The 24,564-nt window shown below is 40.6% G+C and overlaps 1 protein-coding gene across 1 annotated transcript in view; it reads left to right on the forward strand.

Moving 5' to 3' along the window:
- The window catches only part of CCDC178 (coiled-coil domain containing 178), a 358,769-nt gene that overhangs the window by 74,379 nt on the left and 259,826 nt on the right, over positions 1 to 24,564 (forward strand). The window contains exons 6-7 of the mRNA XM_083187449.1: positions 20,847 to 21,067; positions 23,552 to 23,694. Of these exons, the coding sequence (XP_083043575.1) occupies positions 20,847 to 21,067; positions 23,552 to 23,694 (364 nt within the window). The remainder of the gene's footprint in view (positions 1 to 20,846; positions 21,068 to 23,551; positions 23,695 to 24,564) is intronic.

The raw sequence follows: 24,564 nt of genomic DNA on the forward strand, positions 1-24,564 counted from the left end.
TACCGAGGTCTGAATGATATAACAATAAAAAATAAATACCCATTGCCCCTGATTCCGGAACTTTTTGATCGCATTAAAGGAGCGGTTGTCTTTTCCAAATTAGACTTAAGAGGGGCTTACAATCTCATTCGTATCAGAGAGGGGGACGAGTGGAAAACGGCCTTTAACACCAGGGACGGCCATTACGAATATTTGGTCATGCCGTTCGGCCTCAGCAATGCCCCCGCAGTCTTTCAGAATTTTGTGAATGAAATCTTTAGGGACCTACTGTATCTGTCCGTTGTAGTATATTTGGACGACATCCTCATATTCTCCAAAGATTTAGAGTCCCATCGGTCACAAGTGAAAGAGGTTCTTCAACGTCTTCGAAGCAATCACCTATATTGTAAACTTGAAAAATGCCTTTTTGAGCAAGCCTCCGTACCCTTTCTGGGATACATAATTTCTGGGCAAGGCCTACAAATGGATCCAGAGAAGGTTCAGGCGATTCTAAACTGGACTTAGCCCACTACTCTACGAGCAGTGCAGCGATTCTTAGGATTCGCCAACTACTATCGGAAATTTATCCGGGGTTTCTCCACCATCGTTACACCCATCACCGCTCTAACTCGGAAGGCAGCCAATCCGGCTGTTTGGTCTGCTCAAGCACTATCCGCTTTCCAACAGTTGAAACAGGCCTTCATCTCTGCTCCTGTTCTCCACCAGCCAGATCTTGCAAGACCTTTTATTTTGGAAGTGGACGCTTCCTCTGAGGCTGTAGGGGCCATTCTGTCTCAAAAATACGGAGATGGGTCCACACATCCATGTGGGTTTTTCTCCCGAAGGTTTTTACCCGCGGAAAAAAATTACGCAATTGGGGAACAGGAACTTCTGGCGATCAAGTTAGCACTTGAGGAGTGGCGATACCTCCTCGAAGGAGCTCAGTTTCCCATCCAGATCTACACGGACCATAAAAACTTGATCTATCTCCGAAACGCCCAATGCCTTAACCCACGACTGGCGAGGTGGGCGATGTTCTTCACCCGCTTCAACTTTAAGCTTTCCTTTCGTCCGGGTTCCCAGAACACTAAAGCAGATGCCTTATCCCGCTCTTGTTCTCCTGATGCTGAGGAGAGACAGACATATCCCATTCTGGATTCCTCTGTCTTCGCGGCTACCAGAATAGTCAACATTCCAAGAGGCAAGACTTATGTAGGGCCTTCCCTCCGAAAGAAATTACTCCATTGGGCCCACTACTCCAAGTTTTCCGGGCATCCTGGTGCAAGAAAGACCTTAGAATTCCTCCAAAGGAAATACTGGTGGTCAACGATGAGAACCGATGTGCAGGACTTTGTATCTTCATGTCCAATGTGTGCCCGACACAAAACCTCACGCCAACCCTCTGTAGGGAAACTTCTACCCCTTCCAGTTCCTGCAAAACCATGGACCCATATAGCCATGGATTTCATTACGGATCTGCCTCCCTCTAATGGCTATAATACTATATGGGTGGTCATCGACCGTTTTTCCAAAATGGCCCACTTCATCCCTTTGAAGGGACTTCCCAGTGCCCCAACTTTGGCGCACCTTTTCATAACCCAGATCTTTCGTTTACATGGCTTACCACTTGAAATCATATCGGATAGGGGTGTCCAGTTTGTAGCCCGATTCTGGAGGTCTCTTTGTTCCGTCTTCCAAATTAAATTAAAATTCTCTACAGCCTACCACCCTCAGACCAACGGTCAGACTGAAAGAGTTAATCAGGATTTGGAAAAGTTCATTCGACTCTACCTATCATCTTCACAAGACAATTGGCTTGAACTCCTACCCTGGGCAGAGTTCGCTCACAATAACACCTATCACTCTTCCAGCCGAACCACTCCTTTCTTCACTGTTTATGGGATTAACCCTCGTGTCCCAGACTTTTCCAAACTCCCTGGTAATGAATTACCTGCAGTTCAAACTTCTGTAAAATTTTTTTGCAAACATTTGGAAAAATGTACAAAAAGCCTTACAACAGGCCTCCAGTAGTTACAAACTCAGTGCTGATCGGAGAAGAAGTGCTGCTCCACCTTATAAAGTTGGTGATCGTGTCTGGCTATCAACTCGGCATATTCGTCTCAAGGTTCCATCCATGAAATTGGCTCCTCGCTACATTGGACCCTATGTAATCCAAAAAATAATCAATCCTGTAGCCGTTCGGCTGAAGCTACCATCCTCCTTACGAATCTCCAATTCATTTCATGTTTCACTCCTAAAACCTTTAATTCTCAATCAGTTTAGAAAAACTCCACCTGGAAGGTCCGGTATCCGAGTAAAACAGGATGTAGAATTCGAAATAAAACAAATATTGGATGTTAGACGACGACAAGGGAGGGTACAATTTCTAGTGGACTGGAAGGGATACGGTCCTGAAGAAAGAATGTGGATTGATGCTTCCAATGTTCATGCACCTCGTTTGATTGAAAGGTTTCGGAAAAATAATCCTAAGAAGTGTCCGGTGGCCACTCATAAAAGAGGGGGTACTGTCAGGTCCCCTGGCCGCCGGTTCTGCAGAGCATTGCGCCGCGTGCTTTACTCACCTGCACGGGCGCTGTACTCCTGGCGGTGCTACACCCGTCACTCAGCGCTTCCCCGACTTGGTGTCACTGGCAGGGACGGCGGTATATCCTCTGGGGGTCCGGCTGTTCCCGCAGTCGGCTCCTGGGATGGACGCCGCCATCTTGCTTGTGGCATTAGGCAGAAGGGGGCAGGGTCTGATATAACCTCTGATTGGAGGTTGGGCCTGTGACATCACTGCCTGGAGGAATAAAAGGCTAGGCAGCCTATTCTCCAATGCTGCTGCTACTTCTGCTTTCTGCTCAGTGTCCTGCTGACAGCCAGTGAGAGTGTACACAGCTCCAGGTCTCTCTGAGTCCTGTTTGCAATCAGAAGCATCTCGTTATCCTTTCAAGTGCCTGCTGATTTCAGTTTACCTTCCAAGTGTCTCCTGAGTTCCGTTAACCCTTCAAGTGCCTCCTGAGTTCTGTTTACCTTCCAAGTGTCTCCTGAGTTCTGTTAACCCTTCAAGTGCCTCCTGAGTTCCGTTAACCCTTCAAGTGTCTCCTGAGTTCCGTTAACCCTTCAAGTGCCTCCTGAGTTCCGTTAACCCTTCAGTGCCTCCTGAGTTCTGTTAACCCTCCGAGTGCCTCTTGAGTTCAGTTTACCTTCCAAGTGTCTCCTGAGTTCTGTTAACCCTCCGAGTGCCTTCTGAGTTCAGTTCACGTTTCAAGTGTCTCCTAAGTTCTATTATTATTTCAAGCGTCTCCTGATTACAGCTATATCCATCTGTTCCAGCAAGCGTCCTAATCTCCTTGGAGGCTCCTGATTGGAGGGCCGCGACCTGCTGGGTGGACGCAGCTAAGTCCAAATCCCCTTGCGGGGGTCCCTGGTGAAAACCGCCACTCAGTTAGACTCCGCGCCTCTGATTAGGAGTATAGCCAAACTCCTTGGAGACTCCTATGAGACGCCAGTATATTCGACCAGCAGTTCTTTCTCCACCATTGGCATCCGTGTCAGAATCCACGCCCCCAGTGGATCCACAACAATCCGTTGTGACACCCTGGTTGTTGCAGTATGTATTCTGGTGTCCCCATTTCTTTCACCATTGCATTTGCAGGGTAACACATGTTTGGAGATATGCAACCTCTTGTTCTGGCTGTTTTTTTATTTTTGTGGCTATTTGATTTGTTTATTTGATTTCTGACATTAAAGTGTTCACACTTTAAGCTGTGATGCTGAACAGCAAATAAATTTCTTTTACCAATTAAATCAAAATTGTTGTATGTGTAATTTCTTGTGTGAAACAAATACTAGATTTATGTGTACTTACTGACCAGGGTATTTTTGAACATTTGTTGAAGTGTGGTCGAAGTTTCCCATGTGTAACCCTCTCCATGGCCATTCCCATGTTCCTATCCAACTTTTCCCTGCTAATTAGTTTGTGTCAGCACATGTGCAGAGCAACTTAATAGGTGAGAAAGCAGTTTGTGTGCAGGTGAGGTAGCTCCTACAGTAGTAGGTAAAAGCAGGTCCAGCTTTCCTCATGGAGTGGGTGAGGCAGACAAACAAGGGTGAAAAGGTAAATTTGTGTAGGAATGCATATGTGTCCTCCCTAAAAAAAGATGTGTGAATGGGCCAAACATGATAAAATTGCTTGTGAACAAACATGTATAAGTTTTTACATATATATGATTTGACAGTATCATAAGCAGATGTAGAAATCCTTTGTTAGAGAGATGTGAGTGCAATAATGTTATTGGTGGCATCTTACATCCAGAGTGTAGTCAAATCCAATTCATAGCAGATGAGATAGTGGTAGAGTTCTGTATTTTGGGTACTATACAAAGATTGTGTGCAAAATAGTGGTCATGGGCTTAAAACATTGCTGAAAAATTTTTTGTAGGTGTTAGATGTGGTTTATGTTATTGTATCATAAATACAAAACCTATGTTTGTATTAGAGTGAACACGTTGACACATGTCGACTTGTGTAGATTGAGTGTGCTACTGTGTAAAGTCTATGAAAGCACGTAGTGAATGTGTCTAACTGTTTAGCAAATAGCTACCTTAGCATATATAAGCAGGTCTTCAAAAGATTCTTACCTTAAATTAAACAAACCTTTAAATGTCGAGAAGTATAGAAAGATAAGCTTCCAATGTGTTTGAGTGCTGTGTGTGGCTTGCAGGTAGTGAAATCATGGTTTGGACTTAATAGACTGCAGCATTGCTTATTACATTCAGGTGTATGTGTTTGAGTAGGAATCAGCGTTAATTAGCAAACTCAGGCGCACGCTGGCATGCAGTATCTGTAGGGGTGGTTTGAGCTGGCGGTTGGCGGCCGCCTGTTTTGTGTCCGAAATGAACGGTGCCTTAGTCGATCGTGCGGTAGTAGCACCGCTCATTTTTGGTGCACACCCCTGTGTACGCCCATATTTACGCCCATTTTCCCTCATTATTTCGGCCGCTCCCCTCAACACGCCCCTATGCCGCCCCCAATACCATACACTCGCGTACAGGTTTTTTCGCACGTAGAGACCCGTCCGTAAGCGTTGGTGAGTGGTCGCGCCTGCGCATTGGCGAATGTACGCATGCGCAGATCATAAAAAATCCCGGGACGTACGCGTACGGCCCGGCCGCTCCAACCAGAATAAGGCCCTATGTGTGCTGATACCATTTCTTCCCCATATATTACTGTTTCAATGTGTGAGCGCTCCCCATCATTATCTACAAAATAATTAAATGATATGCTAACCCATGTGTGAATGATCAGTGGCACTGAGCATGCTGGTACATGCAGCTATTGATCCAATGATCCGAAAACATTGGATCATACTATTATTAAGTCTTTTAACCCCTTCCCGACATATGACGTACATTTACGTCATATGTCGGTTGAGGGGGAATCAAGCCAGCTCACGGAGTGAGCTGGCTTGAAAGAGAGCAGGTAATGGCTGTATATTACAGCCAGGTCCCTGCTCTCACGGCCACGAGCGGCGAGTTCGCCGATCGTGGCCGTTTAACCCTTTAAGCACCGCGGGCAAAGCGACCGCAGTGCTTAAATAGCTGATCGGAGGGGGGGCGCCCCCCTCCGGCGCCGATCGGGGCCCCCCGCAGCGAGATCGGAGGGTGCCGATCGGTTGCCATGGTAGCCAGGGGTCTAATGTAGACCCCTGTGCTGGCCGTGTCTGCATACCTATCATATCCTGCCTGAGGCAGGATGTAATAGGAAGTGCATAAAATCACTACGTTCAGCCATAGAGCTCTGTGGCTGAACCTAGTACAGACGATCGCGCCCCCTAGTGGTCAAGTACACTAGGGGGCCTTGTAGTAAAAGTAAAAAAAAAAAAAAAAAAAAGTTTAAAAATAAAAAAAAAATAAAAAAATATTAAAAGTTCAAATCACCCCCCTTTCCCCATTTCCCAAATAAAAATAAATAAAAAATAAAAAAAATAAACATATTTGGTATCGCCGCGTTCCTAAAAGTCCGATCTATTAAAATATAACATTAGTTATCCCGCACGATTAAAGGCGTAAACGGAAAATAATCCCCAACGCCAAAACTACGTTTTTTGGTCGCATCGCGTACCCAAAAAAAAATAACTAAAAGAGATCAGAAAGTCGCCCATATCCCATAATGGTATTAATTAAAAAGTACACTTCAGCCCGCAAAAAATGAGCCCTCACCCAGGTCCGTAGGTGGAAAAATAAAAAAGTTATAAGCCGCAGAACATGGCGACGCAACGCAAATTAGAAAAACCGTAAAAGTTGCGATTTTTTTTTTTAGTGGTAAAACATAACGAAAACTATATAAGTTTGGTATCACCAGAATCGTAACGACCCATAGAATAAAGATAACCCATCATTTTAAACGAACTATGAACTCCAAAAAAACCGTAACCAGCGCAAAATTGTGCAATGGCGTTTTTTTTTTTTTTTACCCCGCATTGAATTATTTCCTGATTCCCCAGAATATTATACGGTATAGTAAATGGTACCATTACAAAGTACAACTTGTCCCGCAAAAAAAAAGCCCTCATGTGTCTATATAGCCGGAAAATTAAAAAAGTTACGCTTATTTGAACGCAAGGAGGAAAAAAAAAAAAAATTACCATAAAAGGCAATGTCGGGAAGGGGTTAATGGATTTTACCCTCCTAGCACTGCTGACCTACTTCAGTGGTCAATGTAGATCACAGTTGCTGTCCATGATCTGTGGTTATGTTAGAGACTCTGATTATATCCACTTTTGTGGTAAGGTGGACGAGGTCTGAACGGAGTTCAGATTTTTTTAAATCATCATAGTCTTTAGCATCAGTCAGGCACAAAATATAAAAGGCTCTTTGCGGCTCTTCTAACTGGAAGGATGCCACAAGGCTTTAGGCCAACTCTCTCTGTCAGCTGTTCTTTCAACATAGTAAAATAAACTTTACACATTATTACCCGGGGTCATTTGTTGCAGAAATGATCTTTTGATGACCAGACTTGCCCATATGGAGCAAGAGTTATTTGGAATATTGGTGAAAGCATCTCTGGACTGGGATGCTAGCTTCTATACCACCTCTTTTAAGTCCTGGTTGTTTTACTCTATAGTCACTTACTGTTGCCTCTGGGCTGCCCCAAAGACCAATAGTTGCACCTTGATTGCTTCCTACTGAGCCATGGTGGTTTCCAGATAAGCTGGCATAACCTACAGCAAAGCTTCTTCAATGTACTCCATGTTATCTTTGTATGTTGGGTTGAAGCAGAATCTTACATTTGCCAATGCCACCACCATGGATTTCACGGTATATAATTTGAGATTCCTCCAGGTAGTAAGACACTAAATCAACACTCTGAGACAACTTTATTAGCCTCTTATATGTGCAATTAATAATTACCCAGATCTCAGACTGAATACCTAATGGAACCCGCCCTCAATTGCCATCCATATAATCAGGATCCCTCCACCTGCTTTTACTAAAGCCACTAAATTTACCAAATTTATTTAGTAAAAATCAGATATTTTAGATTAACTTTAAATAGGTCAGAAACCTGGGACAAACATATACCCCTTTTATAACTTGACCAGTGATTTTATCGCAACAGTTAAACGGTGTCCCTTCTTTGTCTGTATAACATTCTGCTGTGATTCTTTTCCAAGTGGAAATTCTTTGAATAAATTCCAGTATAAACAGATAGTTTCAATCTCTGAATAATTTCACACTCTGTTGATTAGCCAAAGAAAATAAATGAGTAGTGACCAATTACATGCAGAGACTCCTTGGGGTCAGTACAGCACAGGACTAATCATATAAAAAAATCTTCTTATTTATTTTCTACAGACTTAATATTTTAAGTCTGTTATTCAGTTAATGTATGCATACAAATTATTACAACTGGTTGTACACAAAAAACCCACAATAAAAACATAATAGTACAATAATATTACATATAAAAAATTGTCGATGTATTCTGATAACAAAGAAGATGAGCTTTGAAAAAGCTCCAGACAGGAGCAAAACTGGTTATAAGATTACCTGTTACAACATTTGTTTTTTACTCTGTATGACACACCTCAGCTGCCCCAGCCTCCAGCAACCTCACTGCCCCTTGCTGGACATCGTGTTCAGGTATCATACACCATCGCTAGTGTACCGGAGCTGCAGCCGGATACCATCACTGCAACCCAGGTGCACCACATGGAGATGCACGTTAGCTACTGGTGTAGAAAGCCTGATGGCAGGTGAGAGGGTTATCATTATTGCACCATTCATAGGCTGTGAGATGAATGCAGCAAACTTTGTGTGTGTGTCACAAGGAGACTTGTTGCCATTCACTTGTATGGATTACATCACAGCTATTATTGCCTCCTATTCAGGTGCTAGTGACACTAATTCTATAACATTTTGGACACACTTATTTTGTATATAGAGGAGCATCTGTTGGACTGGATTATAAATCGTAAAGATAAAACCAATATGTGGGCCCTATAGGAGTACCTCAACAACAAATATACACCCATCTGTGTGGGTAGATCCCCTCCCATATGCCCACAGTTCTTTGCAAATAAATCTTGTTTGTTATCATTATAGATCCATATTATTTTATATTTTATGATTGTACTATTACAGATGTTTTGTGGGTTTTTTTTGTGTACAACCAGTTGTAATCATTTTTATGTGTACGTTTATTGAATAACAGACATAAAAATAATAAGAGGTACATTTACTAAGATTGAATGAGCCATTCTCAGCCAGGAATTCCATTTTGGAAATGTACAAGACACAAAAATTGCCATAGAAGACACATGTACAAACCAATAGACCATCGACAAAACTTGGCAGGACTTCCCATAGGCACCGGGACTATACGGAAATTTACTATCATTCGCATAAGCAAACTCTGCCGATAATTCAGCTTTAAATAAGAATTTCAAATAGATCATAGAATAGTGCTTCTGTAAATTAAAGAAATAAAAAACATTTTGGGTTCCCCTCCTAAGCATATGTAATGAAAGATGGTTTTAGCTGCCCCAAAAAAGTTGCTCAAAGTCAGACACTAGAATATTTGGCTTGTTTCCAATGTAATGGTGTTCGACTAGTACACTCCATTTTCAAATTGTTTGCGACTTCTAGAGTATTTATGCCAGGTAGGTCTAGTTATGTAGACCTGTTTAGTGTCAGATTTGCTAACTCTGCTCCCATTACTTCCTGGCCTGCAACTTCTGATTGAACCTCAACTCCAACTTTATCTGTGGTGGCAATGATGTACTAGCACACTTTCTGATTTTCTAGGAATTATAGGTTTAATACAGTGCCCCATAGACCCAAAGGGCAAAAATAGACCTTTGCAGCACTGTCACCATTTGAGAGCTGCCACCAGCAATTTTCAATAATATATTATTCTGACTGAGACTGGGTAGAATGGAGCAGGAGCACTAAAGCTACCATGTGACTCACCATATCTAAGATTCTATTAAAAAAGGAGCCACTTGGACTGTATTTTTGAACTGCATTGCAATATGAAAGGGCTGCAAACCTGTAGCCTACTAGAACTAGGGGTATGTTTAGATACAAAGCCTAAAGACTTTTGTGGACATCTTACATAGTTACATTTTAAGGTCCCACACTGCAGTCTATAAATTAGCACCCTCCTCGTTCTCCTTCAGAGTTTAGTGGCAGGCATGACATTTGGGTTAAGCTTTTATCAGCTGAGTGGAGAGTGGAAAAGGGGTGCACCTTCCATTATTATAAACTGTGACTTAATAAAAGTACACAAAGGAGGAAGCAGAACATACTGTATATTGACCCTTTTCTATTGCTGGTTATATGCTAGAGCCTGCAATATATGAGCTGGGGCCCGCCCACCTAGAACATCTGTTCTAGACAATTCCCCTCTAAGAAGGACATATGTTATATTTTTTTCCATCTCTATTTTGTAGTACTGTAATAGAGACTGTAGAAAGAAGACTTATACACTCATTAACGTGTTTGTGCTGCTTGTGATTACAAAGCAGCATTATATATGGATTTCTCCCGTAGAAAGTTATTTAAGTGCAACTCCCAGGGCAATATGAAGAGTTAATTAACTGGATGATGAAATACTTTGTGTCCAAAGTGAAAATGCAAACAGCCCAAAGGGTTTAAAAAACAAGATCACAGATGGTACTGGATAATGTAGAAATGCTTACCCCAAAGTATCTATTGATACATGTGCAAATTTATCTTCTAATAGGAACGGGGACGTTAAAGAAGAATCTAGAATAATTATCCTTAAAACAATAGATACTTACATTAGTAAAACATATTAATAAAACAATGCTAACTGCAGACACCTTTTATAGCGAGCTTACTAAAGGACCATTTTGGAGAAAATCACTACAAACAGAGTTTCACACAAGCCAATCTCTGTTGTGGTTGCTTGGGAATAAATGCGAATCTCTGCTGGGATTCAGATTTGGTCACAGCTCTCCTTATCCATCCTCTGGTGATAGTAGCCATAATCACTTTCAGCCCTAAACATGTGGAAAGATATCCCTCTGTCATCAGACTTATCTCTATGGCCCTTATTCTGTTCTGATTGCAGTACAAATTTGTTTGGAAAATGGGCAAAACCATGTACACTGCAGGTGGGGCAGATGTAACATGTGCAGAGAGAGTTAAATTTGGGTGGGGTGTTTTGAAACTGAAATCTAAATTGCAGTGTGAAAATAATGCAGCCAGCACAGAAACAAAATAACATGTGAAGAGAGAATTAGATTTGTGTGAGTTATTTTGTTTCTGTGCAGGCTGCATTATATCTGTGCTGGCTACATTATTTTTACACTGCAATTTAGATTTCAGTTTCAACACACCCCACCCAAATTTAACTCTCTCTGCACATGTTACATCTGCCCCACCTGCAGTGCAGGTATAACCATACACTTATAATGAATTATGAGGTATGTACTGAAAGGTTCAGAAACTTTGATCATTCTCTTGTTAGAGAAGTATTATTTTACTAACATATTGGCAGAATTTTTTTTGTTTTCCATTTTATTGAGTGTGTAATAGGTAAAATATTAATCAGTTCATGAATAATGTTGCATTCTTAAAGAACATTATTTAAACTAAAATATTAATAAAATAATAGTTACCTCATAGATCAATATAACAATTTCCCATTTAAATTAAATAGTTTGTGCGATTCAGACACTGGGAAATTTCTGATGTGCCCAATGATTTTCAAGAATAATTTTTTCAAGCCTGGTTTTACACTTTAAAAGATTACTCCTTTGAAACATTGAGCAGACTCAGGGAGAGGTCCTTTTTTCATTTTTGAGGTTTATAATTTTTATTGATTTTGCACATATATTAAACAAGACAAACAAACAAGAAGACACGGCAATATACAGGTGGTATACATCCAAGTACAAGCGTAGTATAGTGCAATCATACAAAAAAATAAAAAAGGATATAAATAATAATTCCTATATAGGTTTTACCAACAGAAATACCCGAAGGCGCCATTCGGGTAGGTGTTTGATATAAGGGAGTAGGAATATATTCGTAATGGACTTATAATAAGTGAAATGTAAAATCCCACAGCGCAGATTATATACAGGATATTTATTTATCCACTCAGGCTGAAATCAGAATATTGTATTTGTTATTGACGTGTCAAACAAGAACCAAAATAAAACCTATTAGCTATTACTTGTAGCTCAATGATTATTTTTCAAAACAAGATAATTGCCTTTGTTATAAGTGCATGGTGATCCACTTCTTTCTGATTTTCTAGAGTATTTATGTGAACTATCTTGCCTGTCACTGCCACTTTTGGCGGTAATGACAAGGGTGTAGGGGGAGATGATGTTCTGTTTTATTCTAGATTGTGGCTTTCTGTTGGGTTGGGCTTTATTCATTTATTATTTATTACCATTAATTTATATAGCGCATCCATATTCCACAGATCTGCAGAGAATAATTGAACAGTCACATCAGTTCCTGCCCCAGTGGAGCTTACATTCTATATTCCTGAATCCGTGACCTCAGTGCTGTGAGGCAGTTATTCTAACTATTACACTGTCCGGGCTGTCTGTGCTTTAGTAAATCAGTGCATAGAAAACCTTTGGGATCTGCAAGGAATTGACAAACACTTTGTTCCGCACAGGATTTCTACCCCAAATGGTTCTAGATTAACCGTTATTTTGGGGGATTGAATTTAAGTTAGAAACCAATGTAACCTATAATTTGAGAAATGGGTGTGACAGGTCTCATCACCCTGAAATTGCAGTGGTTGATGGTGCTCCCAGAGTCAGAAAGAAAGTAGAGTTACATTTCTGTTCTACTTGTAAATCTAGGAAACCAAAATTATAATCATAAAACAAACACGTAATTTTTTTTTTATATACTTTATGTTGTCACATAAGTTATAGGGCCAACAGGTCGGACAGGTATGAGTCTGGGTACTGAAACGGAAGTGGGTGATGGTTTCGCTATTACAGTAGTTCTTGTGTAGTTAAGAATTTGTGGTACTTATGTAGTATCTGGGCGTCCGATTTTGTGATTGTATGCCTTACCTTAAGGCATACAATCAGATGCGATGCGATGCGATTTTGCATAGGATTCAATGTTAAGAAGGTCCTGTTCATTTCCCCACTATCCAAGTGGGCATAGAGTTGATTTTATATAGCGTGGCGAGCGCAGCGAGCCACCGAGCCCGAAGCGTGGCGAGCGAAGCGAGCCCCGCGAGGGGACGCATATCTCTTAAAAAGTATTCTGTGTCTACGCTCGCCACGCTTCGGGCTCGGTGGCTCGCTACGCTCGCCACAGGTTTACATCCAACTCCATGCCCACTTGGATAGTGGGGAAAGGAAAAGGACCCCTTTTTCCCATTGAATTCTATGTTAAAATGGACTCAGACCATTTTAACATTGAATCCTATGGAAAAATCTTGACCATCGCATCGCATACGATTTGGTCGCATGCGATGCGATGCGATCCGATCCGATTTCTAAATCGGACGCCCAGATACTACATAAGTACCGAATTTGTAACTAGTTTCAACCATTTTACCCCCAACCTTCCAAATTTAGAAACAAATGAATCTGTGTTTAACCAGGCACATACATTGCTCACAGTGACCATTGATAGGTTTCCTAGGTATCTTAGTTATCAGTTAATATCTTTAAATGCATTTATTTAATTGTAGTGACTCTGATTTAAGTCTCCGAAAGCTCAGATTTCACCATATATTCTGTCCCATTGATATCTTTATCACTGTCCAGTCAATGGATTTAAACTTTCTTAACCTTTACTGGTCAGGGTCAGTCAAAGGTTTTATAGTGTATAACATCTTAAATCTATTATATATATATATATATATATATATATATATATATATATATATATATATATATATATATAGTTGTAATTGTTCACAATCATTCATTGAGATGACATAATGACATCCAAAATAGTGAAGAAAATATTAACTTGAAATATCTTCAGAGGATTGATGTGACACTTCTTTGTGCTTATATTGGTACTGTGCAGCCTTATCCTTTCCAGCAAATTTCAGATGTAGCTTTGATTTCTGGTTTTCCCTCAGGATCTTGGCAAAGTTGTCTGGAAGTTTCAATCAATTACCCTATATCTATTTTCATTGGTACTCTGAAACCTCTTACTGACAGGATTGATACGATTCTGCAGGTCATGCTGTATTATGATGGAACAGAAGAATTGAAAATCTGTCAGCTTGGTTCAGAAAATATGTGCTTTATATCTTATTTCTTTATCCAAATTTCATAGCTAAATATATGATATATTTTCCGGTTTGATAACTGTGGCTACAAAGCATCAGTGCAGGTTTCCCATGGAGTTTCTGAAACTGGCCCTGATACCAAGGAGGAAATATGCTTCTTAAGGACCCAGTGCTTATATGTAAAACTTAAATATTTCTTGACCTGTTCTGGTTTATGTTTGACGGCAACATTTGGTACAGAACTGTGTTGTTGCGATCTGACTGATGGTGAAAGAAACATTTTGGAAAAGGGACAGGGCGCTTCTGGGCCGTGACTGGGAGGTGGCCAGAAGTGAGTGCGAAAATGGTCAGTCCAATGGATATTTTTATTGAAATTGCAAGAAAGTGAGCCAAAAGCAAATATGTAAATACTTCTGTCAGCATGAATCCAGTGATTGCAAGACTGCAAAGAGCAAGATTCTGTGCCTAATTCAGCATGGATTGCTAGATAGAGAATTTGTTAATCGAGTGAATATCAAAAGTTGTTTAAAAAGTAGCACGTCTACCGTACACATCCCACATGCGCAGGTGGAATGAGCGACAGAAATGCATATGGATTGTAAAACATAATCCTCCTACAGTTTGACTGACAGGACGTTTTCTTGGTGTGTAGGAAAAATAATAGGCGTTCCCATGTGTTTTTTAAGGAGGTCTATGACATCAGCGATGACCACTTCAGCCTGTCTCAATCGCAGACGAGTAAAACCCTCAGACATACTCACATTTGCACAGACAGTAAAATCCTTTCGATGATTCGGGAATTGCGTATGGATTTGCGAGTGGATACCAATTAGTGATCCATTCGCAATTCTTTTGCTATTTTGCAAGGTGCGGTTTCGATTTCTGTCTGGGCAGTGGCTCACTCCGCACAATGCACTTAATTAGACCCTCTTCCTGTACTTATTAACCACTAGACCAGCCTTTAGCTGGAAGATTAGAACAAGAATCATTTTTACTATGAATTATAATTTCATATTATTGAATAATGTATTGTATTTGTATATTTGGCTTTAATATTATTATTATTAATAATAAATTAAAATTGAAATTAATAAATCATTTTTACTTTATACAAGAATAAACGTTGTCTCTTTTTGGGAGTATCAGCTACTTTGCTATCTATTTTTTTATTTCATCACCCTATAGATCCCTAATACAGCAACACTAGACCTATCTTTTCTTTCTTTTTATGCTTGGAATAAAGCATATGATCACTTGCAGCAAAAGTGTTAAAGTTTAAAAATGTATATATTGAACTTGTAGAATAACATCTGCGGAGACATACATATATATATATTAGCGCCGGTATTGGAGGTGTGGGCTCACCTCCAGTAATGTTTTTACTTTTTATACACCTCTTCCTGTAAGTTTTCATAATGAAACTTCCACTTGAAAATTGTAGTGCAATTTTTTTTCTATTTTTTGACATCAGATACAATGGGGGAAATGACTGATCCGTGCAGGCTTCTGCAAAATATGACAGGAAAATAAAGTGTATTTTCCTGGAGTATTTGCCCGGCCATTCGCGGCCCTTTTACACCAATTAGCGGCCGTATTTTCAATGAAAATACGAACTTTTTTCACGAATTCATCTTAGTAAATTTCCCCCTATATATTGAAAATAACAACAATAGGTGGCCACCTCAAACAATTTCCATATGTAGAGAATGCAAATGCATAAGAATTGATACTGTTAGACTGTATTTGGCTTAACTGTGCTGGATGGTGTAATAGTTAGCATTACTGCCTCACAGCACTGAGGTCATGGGTTCCATTCCCACAATGGTAGGTATTCAATGAGAATATTCACTATGTGCAGCAAATCCTGTTTAGGATTCCCTGCACATTCGCAGGGTTTCCATCTGCCACATGGACCCCGCCACTGATCTCACATACACCAGAGGGACCCAATGCTCACCAGCGCTACTCGACCTGACCCTGCGCTGCCAGAGCCCGCTGCATGCCACCCACCAGCAGGCAGGGGGTCCCTGCATTATCAGGGAGGAGAAGGAGGGCTGCGCTGGTCCCGCTCGTGCATATGTAATGAGCGGGACCAGTGCAGTGAATATCTAATGAGCGGCTCCCCGCCCCCTGCTGACGTCATGTGTAAAAAAAATAATAATTAAATATATATTCAGCACATGAATCCAAATAGCATGCCCCTTCACATAATAAAATTACTGATTTTTTTACACCAAAAAAAACCCCTTTATTTTAAAAGAAAACATTCCAGTTCACCTTAAAAAGATGTCAAATGCAAAATGGTGAATCACGGCGAAAATCATGCTGAAAGCAGTTCTCCATCCTAGCATTGAATACACTCTCGGTGAATCACAGTGAAAACCCCATTGAAAGACACCAGCGAATTGCAGTGAGCATGAAACGGAGAACAGAGAGTGAAAACAGCCCGATTCGCCGAAAAAAACTAACGGTGAATCGGGAGCAATGAATACTGGCCAATGGCTCTAACTGTGCAAAGTTTGTATATTCTCCCTGTGCTTGCATGGTTTCCTCCGGGTACTTGAGTTTCCTCCCACATTCCAAAAATATATACTGGTAGGTTTATTGGCTCCAAAATTAACCCTAGAATTAATGTGTGAGTGTGTGTGTGTACATGTGGTAGGGAATATAGATTGTAAGCTCCACTTGGGCGGGCACTGATGTGAATGTTCTAATATTCTCTGTAATGCGCTGCGGAATATGTGTGCGCTATTTCAATAACTTTTAATAAATAAATAATTAAACTGTGTGATTTGTCTTAATATCCTGAAAACAATAAATATTCCATAAATCATATAAAAAAATACATCAGTCTTTGCTGTGGGACTCTGCAGCTCACAGGGTTACTTTTGGTTTCTGTGCTGCCTCTCTGATTAATTCCCTCCTTGCCCGGTCTGTGAGTTTTGGTGGGCGACCATCTCATGGCAGGTTTGTTGTGGTACAATGTTGCTTCCATTTGAAGATGATGGATTTGATCATCAAAGGTTTGGATATTTTTTCATCCGTGACTTGTACTTCTCAACGGCAGGTATTCAATGCTGTTTGCAAGTGCATTGAATACCCCTCAACAACTTTGTCCCTGACTTATTTGGAGAGCTCCTTGGTCTTTATGGTGTGATGCCTCTTGCTTAGTGGTGTTGCAGCCTCTGTGGCCTTTCAGTGTGTTTATACTAACAGATTATGTGTAACAAATTAGGTAAAAAAGCAAAGGGGGTGGCGCCCAAAATGTAGCTACGCCACTGTACATATTCCATACATCAAATCAAAAATGCCTTAAGTTGAATATGGACCTTAAATAGCAGCAGTGAAAGTTCTGTATAAAAGGTGCTAATTTCACTCTCTGGGGTATATTCAATGCTCCGGCGAGTGGGGCACAGCGTTCTCCGTTTTTTGTTCGCTGTGCATTCTCCATTTTTTCTACCAATCGCCATGCCTCCTATTCAACATGTCAGCTGCTCACCGTCCCTAATGGCGAGCATTGTCCAATGTGGTGTACAAGGAGTTAATGGCTTCATTTGTAGGCAGTGTTCAAATATTGCAGAAAACTGCAAATTAGCCCAAAAAAAGGATTCCAAAGCAATGAGGAAGATCAGGTGAATCATGGGTAATTGAGTTGAATCATGGGTAGTTAAATCAGTGAGAAAAAAATGCATCATGAGGGAAAAAATTGTAAAATATATTAATGTGGGGCTTCCAAAGAACAAAAATAAAATAGATCCTTTAAATAATAAAAAAATTTACTTGGAGACACCAAAAGAAAAGAAAATAGTACGTAAGTTCAGTTCACCTCCTGGTGCCGGGTGCTATCCAGCTACTCTGGTGACTGCTTTGCCGGGCTGCAGCACACACACAGCAGATGTCCTATGTGCCCGAAGTTCTACATGTGGAGCCGTGTCCCTCACTCACAGCGCCACATTGCCCGGCTCCAGCTAAAGAAATGGTGCTGCACAGGTGGCCGGGGATCTTGGATTTGGAGGGTGATTGTGCAGGTACAATCTGTGAACTTCCTATTCAGTCCCGCTTTACCCGGACCAGATGGATGTTGGATTCCAATATTTTCTTGAAGGAGACAAATAAAATAGCACCAGGATAATCCCTCTAACACGTTTTGCTCAAATTGGGGCATTATAGTGCGAGCACAGCAAACCATGCTAGACGACGCGGCACACTTACAGTATATGATGTCCATGTGGACCTAACATAGTAACATAGTAAATAATGCTGAAAAAAGAAGTAAGTCCATCAAGTTAAACCTACAGTATCTAACTCGTAACTATTGACTTCATATCTATAGGATTCCCTTAGTGGCCAAAAATGTATCCAGTTTTTATATAAATTCATTAACAGTAGTTGCTGTAATCACCCCCACCTATGTTTATATAGGCATAAAAAGTGGAAAAATCATGTCAACCTTTTCACGTCGACCTTATGCGTGTGTCAACCTTTTGGCCATGTCGACCAATAGTACTCGACCTTTTGACTGTCAACCTAGACACTGTCGACCTAATGACCCATGCCAGTAGGGGTGCAATATGAGCTGCCGACAGGCAGAATTCTGAAGGTTATTAGACCGACATTGGAATCCCAATTGCTTGGGCTCTATAAAGGGGCAAGCTCTACGAAACCCCTTGCGGGCACGTTGTGCTCGCCGTGCTGCAGGCTCGGTGGCTCACTGCACTCGGCAAAAGTTCTATTCTCCCTTTTTGGGGAGGGAGAATAGCCCCTGTAAGTCAGGATCCTGACTGTCGGGCTTTTAACAGTTGGGAGTCTACTGACGGTCGGAATCCCAGTGCTCCGGAGGCCATCAGTCACCCACCCATAGGGGTATTACAACTGAGCAATATAGAAAAAGAGACACGTCTATTTCGGATCCCACAAAAGTTATCAACAAACCTGAAGGTGTTCCTACTATCTATATGGAGAGGTATTTTATTCCAGACAGCATAATACGTTTTCTAGTCAGCAGTTACAACAGAGACATATCAAGAATCAAGAACATTCTGCACATCTTTAATATGCTGAAAATGAGTAAAGCTGTAAACATAATCATAAGTATGCATTTATAGTAGAGATGTGCGGCGGCCACTTTTTCGGGTTTTGGTTTTGGATCTGGATCTCCCTTCAAGTTTTGGATCTGGATTGGTTTTGACAAAACCACCCTTGTGGGTTTTGGTTTTGGATCTGGATTTTTATGAAAAAATGCTAAAAATGGCTAAAATAACAGAATGTGGGCCTGTTTTTGCCCCTAAAGTATTATTGACCTCAATAACATTAGTTTCCACTCATTTCTAGTCAATTTTGATCACTTCACAGCTTACAAAATTGTTTTCATTTACTGTAGTTGGGCCAAAAGGGTATACCGAGGTAGCTGGATGACTAAGCTAAGCGACAGCAGTGGGCATCACATACATGTGGACCTTACACTTCCAACCTGGCACATCTTGGAAGCAGAGCGGCACTGCAGGGGCAGACAGGGTGGCAGTTTAACAAACTATACCAAAAAAAGAGAAATGCTCCAAAGAGCAAAAAATACAAAGAGGTATCGGCCTTGTCATGACTGGTGGTAGCAGCTTCAGCACTTCTATCAGGTTGCTGATCTCCCACTATTTCCTCCTCCATCATCCTCCAAAAATGTGTTTTTATTTTATTTATTACTTTTATTTATTTTTATTACTTTACACTGGACACAGTCTGTCACACTGGACACAGCCCCTTGGACACTGCCCCTGGACACAGCCCCTGGACACTGGACACAGCCCGTCACCCTGGACACAGCCCCTGGACAATGGACACAGCCCGTTACCCTGGACACAGCCCCTGGACACAGCCCCTGGACAATGGACACAGCCTCTGGACACCGCCCCGGGACACAGCTCCTGTACACTGGACACAGCCGTCACACTGGACACTTCCCCTGGACACAGCCCCTGTACACTGGACACTGCCCCTGGACACAGCCCCTGGACACTGGACACAGCTCCTGTACACAGCTCCTGTACACTGGACACAACCCCTGTACACTGGACACAGCCCCTGTACACAGCCCCTGTACACTGGACACAGCCCCTGTACACTGGACACAACCCCTGTACACTGGACACAAACCCTGTACACTGGACACAGACCCTGTCACACTGTACATAGGCCCTGTCACACTGGACACAAGCCCTGTCACACTGAACACAGCCCCTGTACAGCCCCTTGTACACTGGCCACTGCAGCCCCTGTACACTGGATTTGTGTACAGCAGCCCCTGCAGACCCTAATCGAGTGAGCAGCAGCAAAATAATATATTATTATTATAGCACAGCACACAGCACAGAGCACAACCACCCTCTTCCCTCTCCTATGCTGGAGTAAAGATGGCGGGGCGCGCGTGCGTCTTATATAGAATCCAGATCCCGCGAGAATCCGACAGCGCGATGATGACGTTTTGCCTCGGTTTCGGTCCGGAATTTAGGCGGGAACTCCCGAGCCGGCTCGGATCCAGACTCGGATCGCGATATTCGGATTTGTCAGATCCTGGAGATCCGGGCCCGCTCATCTCTAATTTACAGTTTGCATTTTTATTACATATATTTAAATTGGGATTATATTTCACGTTGTCACAAACTATAGCATAGTAATTATATAAAACTTTGTTCATATTTTTTATATTCTTTAATTGGTGAAATGAAACCGTACAATGACAAGGTCCCACTTAGAAACATAGAAACATAGAAACATAGAATTTGACGGCAGATAAGAACCACTTGGCCCATCTAGTCTGCCCATTTTTTAAAACATGTTACCTCAAACCATATTTGATCCTTATTTTTTTGTAAGGATATCAATATGCTTATCCCAAGCATGTTTAAATTGTACTACTGTATATGTGTCTACCACCTCTGATGGTGGGCTATTCCACTTATCTACTACTCTTTCTGTGAAAAAATTCTTCCTCACATTTCCCCTGAATCTTCCTCCCTCTAGTTTCAGTGCATGTCCTCGTGTTCTGCTGCTCCTCTTCCTGTGAAGAATGTCTCCCACTTCCATCACTAATAACTCTACCACTCTTTTGTAAACAGAGTATGACACCTGTGCTGAAGCCCTTTCTGAACTCCAATGGCATGTCTTTTGTAAAAAACAAGAACTGGAAAAAGCGCAGGATAAAGCTGCAAAGACAGAGGCAGTGAATACAAAACTTGCAGAGGAAATCGACTTTATTAGGAAACAGCACCCTCTGCTGGAGAAAAAGCTTAATCATGAGGGTGACGCTACAAGCAGGATAAAGGAGGCTCAAAATCAAGTAGGTTCTGAACTATAATTATTTATGCCGATTAAAATAATAATAAAAAAAAAATAAAAAAAAATATGTGCATTTGTTTTTTTGCTTTATAAAGTTTTCTGTAAAAACATTTATAAATAGCTTGGTGATACATAAAGAGCTGTATCAGTTTTTTTCTATCTTTTTATATGTGAACCTCTCCATAAGGTACTGTATTTTGGAATTGCTAATTCTTGTTTAAACTGTAGCATTCATGTATTATCATTTCAGTGGATTAAATGATAACATAATTATCCTTAATACATTGTAAATCCACATATGCATGTACAGTAAGTTTTTTGCTTGGCTCACTTTTATGAAATAATATAATCTGAAAAAACTTTGCTTATGTCTAAATATATTATAGTATAACCCTGTAATATAGTGGCAAACACTGAAATAACTGTCAGCCAACACAAACTTGTAAGTTATAAAAAAAATGTTTTAATTAAGAAATAGTGAAAGGTAGTGACAGATTTCTTGTTTACATGTATTGCAAAGGCAAATACTTAACACATAAAAACTTAACACATAAAAAGATATAATAATTATTGCCTTAATAAAAAACCTAACTCACGTACAGATGACGGGACATAATCAGCCAACACCTTATGGATAGTTACCTGCACCCCCAGCTCCAGTCACGTGTCCTCCGAACTGCTTCCTCAATTGCCTAGCCACCCCTTTTTGTGCCCAATATATATATTTTATTCTGATTGGTTATTCCATTATTCATATGCGTCAAGATGTGACAGATCTGTCTTGGATTAATGATGCTATCAACAATTCACCTGTCATCTAGGTCCTGTTATTGGGCAGAAATATTGTTACCTCCTAGGCCTGAAGGCTTTGGGGTCTATGCATGTCTACCCCTGTCATCTGGTAGTTCCCATTTTGTTGACAAAAAATGTGCAGACAATATTGCATTCTTAAACTTATGAAACCAAAACTAATTTCTATAAGAACTCACTTTTTTTCAGCAGTGTTCTGAATTCTCACACCATTTTGTAATGTTTTTTGCAAGTCATAGCTGGACAAGATGGATACTGCATCTGACAAACACCTGCTGCTTAGCGCAAAGGGTAGGCCTTATACACCATGAGCTAGAGCCTTGTGCAACAATCAATGCCATCTGCAGCAATAATAACAGTATTTAAGAAAATGGAGTGTAAAAAAAGCATAGAATTATTGGTGCATTGATTTCTGTTTTAACAAACATTTGCCGATCATCTACCAAACATTCAGTAAACGCCAAGAAACATAGTGACTCAATGATAATTGTTAATATGCAGAAGTCATATGTTGTGTTTTAATGTATGTTACATTTTGTACAGTACATCAGTCTCCCAGATCCTCTCTTGAATTGCACAAACACAAATACTGTATTCTTTGCCACTTATGGTTGCGGAAAATGTAATTGATTAAAAATCATTAGGTGTTGACCCAAATGATCCAGCAATACCGATCAACATTTTGGTTATTCTGCCCAGAGGGCGATCAGGATTGGTAGTTATGGCTCATTAAAAAAAACCCTGGCCACCCTATAATTGCAATCTGTTAGCAATTGCTTTATTAAGTTCGCATAGGATCTGGCTGTTTGGCCTATACACTGAAAGATCGAATCTATCCAATTAGAAATGACTGGTGTGGGTTTTTAATTATTCAACAACTTTAGGATGCATTTTGTTTTTAGATGTCACCATACCTGCCTCTAATGTGGTACTGAAGTCAAGCAAACTTTTCAAGTAGAGATGGACAGGGATCAACTGTATAAATGGCTATTTTTTCAGGAGTTAATATCTTCCCTGAAGCAATTCTTTATTGATCTCCATATTATCTAATAGGGGAGCAAAATCTACATTTATATCATTCATAGAAACATAGAATTTGACGGCAGACAAGAACCACTTGGCCCATCTAGTCTGCCCCTTTTTAAACATGTTACCTCAAACCATATTTGATCCTTATTTATCAATATGCCTATCCCAAGCATGTTTAAATTGTTCATTTGAATACAACAGTTAATGTGAGTGACATCAATACCAATGCTAACAATCTGACTTGTGATTTGGTTAAAAAATCCATGGCATCTATGCAAATGTCACCCACAGTAGTGCCCCCTACTCATTGACTTTTTCTGTATGCCCTGGCTGGGAATGCATATTGGCACTTAAGTCTCAGCAAACCCTGGCAACTACTGGTTATTTACCAATAACGGAAAGATTGAGTATGGAATAAGCTCTATGTTGAGCTATTGAAAAATAACAGGTCACAGAAAGTGAGGATTTTATTTGTAGCTACTGTACAAAAATATTTATGTAACTGACCGATTTTACGTTAAGTTCAAAGGGCAATGCATTTTTCTTATTTACTGAAATGTTTTGTCCATTCGTACTGAAATATTCAATTATTTGCAAGCAGTTGTCTCACCTTTATGTGCACCTGATGTTGTTAATTGTCATTCAGGCAACAAGATTACTAAACACAGCAGAAGTTAAACTTGAGGCTTCACGTATGAGCTTCGAGAAGGTTACTGCAGAAGCTAATGGAGAGAGAAGTGATATGGCAACAAAACTGGGCGAAGTAAAGAGCACTCTGCAAATCTGCAGGTAAGAACGGGGGGGGGGGGGGGGGGTAAACAAAACAGAGGGCATATAAATGAGCATTGGAATTGCTTTTACACTTACACCAATATGCAGTTAGGATTACTGCATCACATCAATGAGGTCTTTGGTTCTTATACAACTGAGGGGGGTATTCAATCCCGGGCAAAATTTTCGGCAGGCGAAAAAAAACATGTTTTCGTCCATTTTTAGGCCTATTCAATACCAGTGCTGATTTCTTGCCTTGGCAAAAAATCCTGCATTGGCGAAAAACACGCGTATCGGCGAAATTCACGGTTTGACTAATTAGCGGCAATTTCACCAATATTTTTGCCGCCGTTTTCACCCATGCCATTCAGCCCACCCAAAAAAGTGAAAAGGCATTTACTCAAAAACAGATTAAATTCCCTTGATTGAATACTGAAAAGGCGAATCTCGGCCGTTTTTTTTTGCCTGGTGAAAATTTTGGCTGAGATTGACTACCCCCCCCCCCTAAGACCTATATGTGTGGTGTTTGTACGATCTCCAATTGTTTGTAGATTTCCATTAGTCACACAAAAAACACACTAGTAAGGTAATCAGAGTGTAACCAAAAATTAGCACTAGAATGTACATACGGTAGGGAATATTGGGTCAAATTTAAAGATTGTAAGCTTGCAGCAGGGCCCTCCTACCTCTAAGTCTGTCTGTTGTTACCCAGTTTGTTTTATCACTGTTTACTATTGTAAAGCGCAACGGAATCTGCTGCGCTATATAAGAAACTGAAAATAAATAAATAATAGGGTGAGAGATTTGGTAAGAAATGTCCATTTTTTTTAAAAGCGGCAATCATTTACACTGCAAAACCAGTTTAATTTTGTAGTGTAAATGATTGTC

Source organism: Crinia signifera, chromosome 5, assembly GCF_055691185.1.
Source record: "Crinia signifera chromosome 5, ASM5569118v1, whole genome shotgun sequence".
Taxonomy (NCBI): domain Eukaryota; kingdom Metazoa; phylum Chordata; class Amphibia; order Anura; family Myobatrachidae; genus Crinia; species Crinia signifera.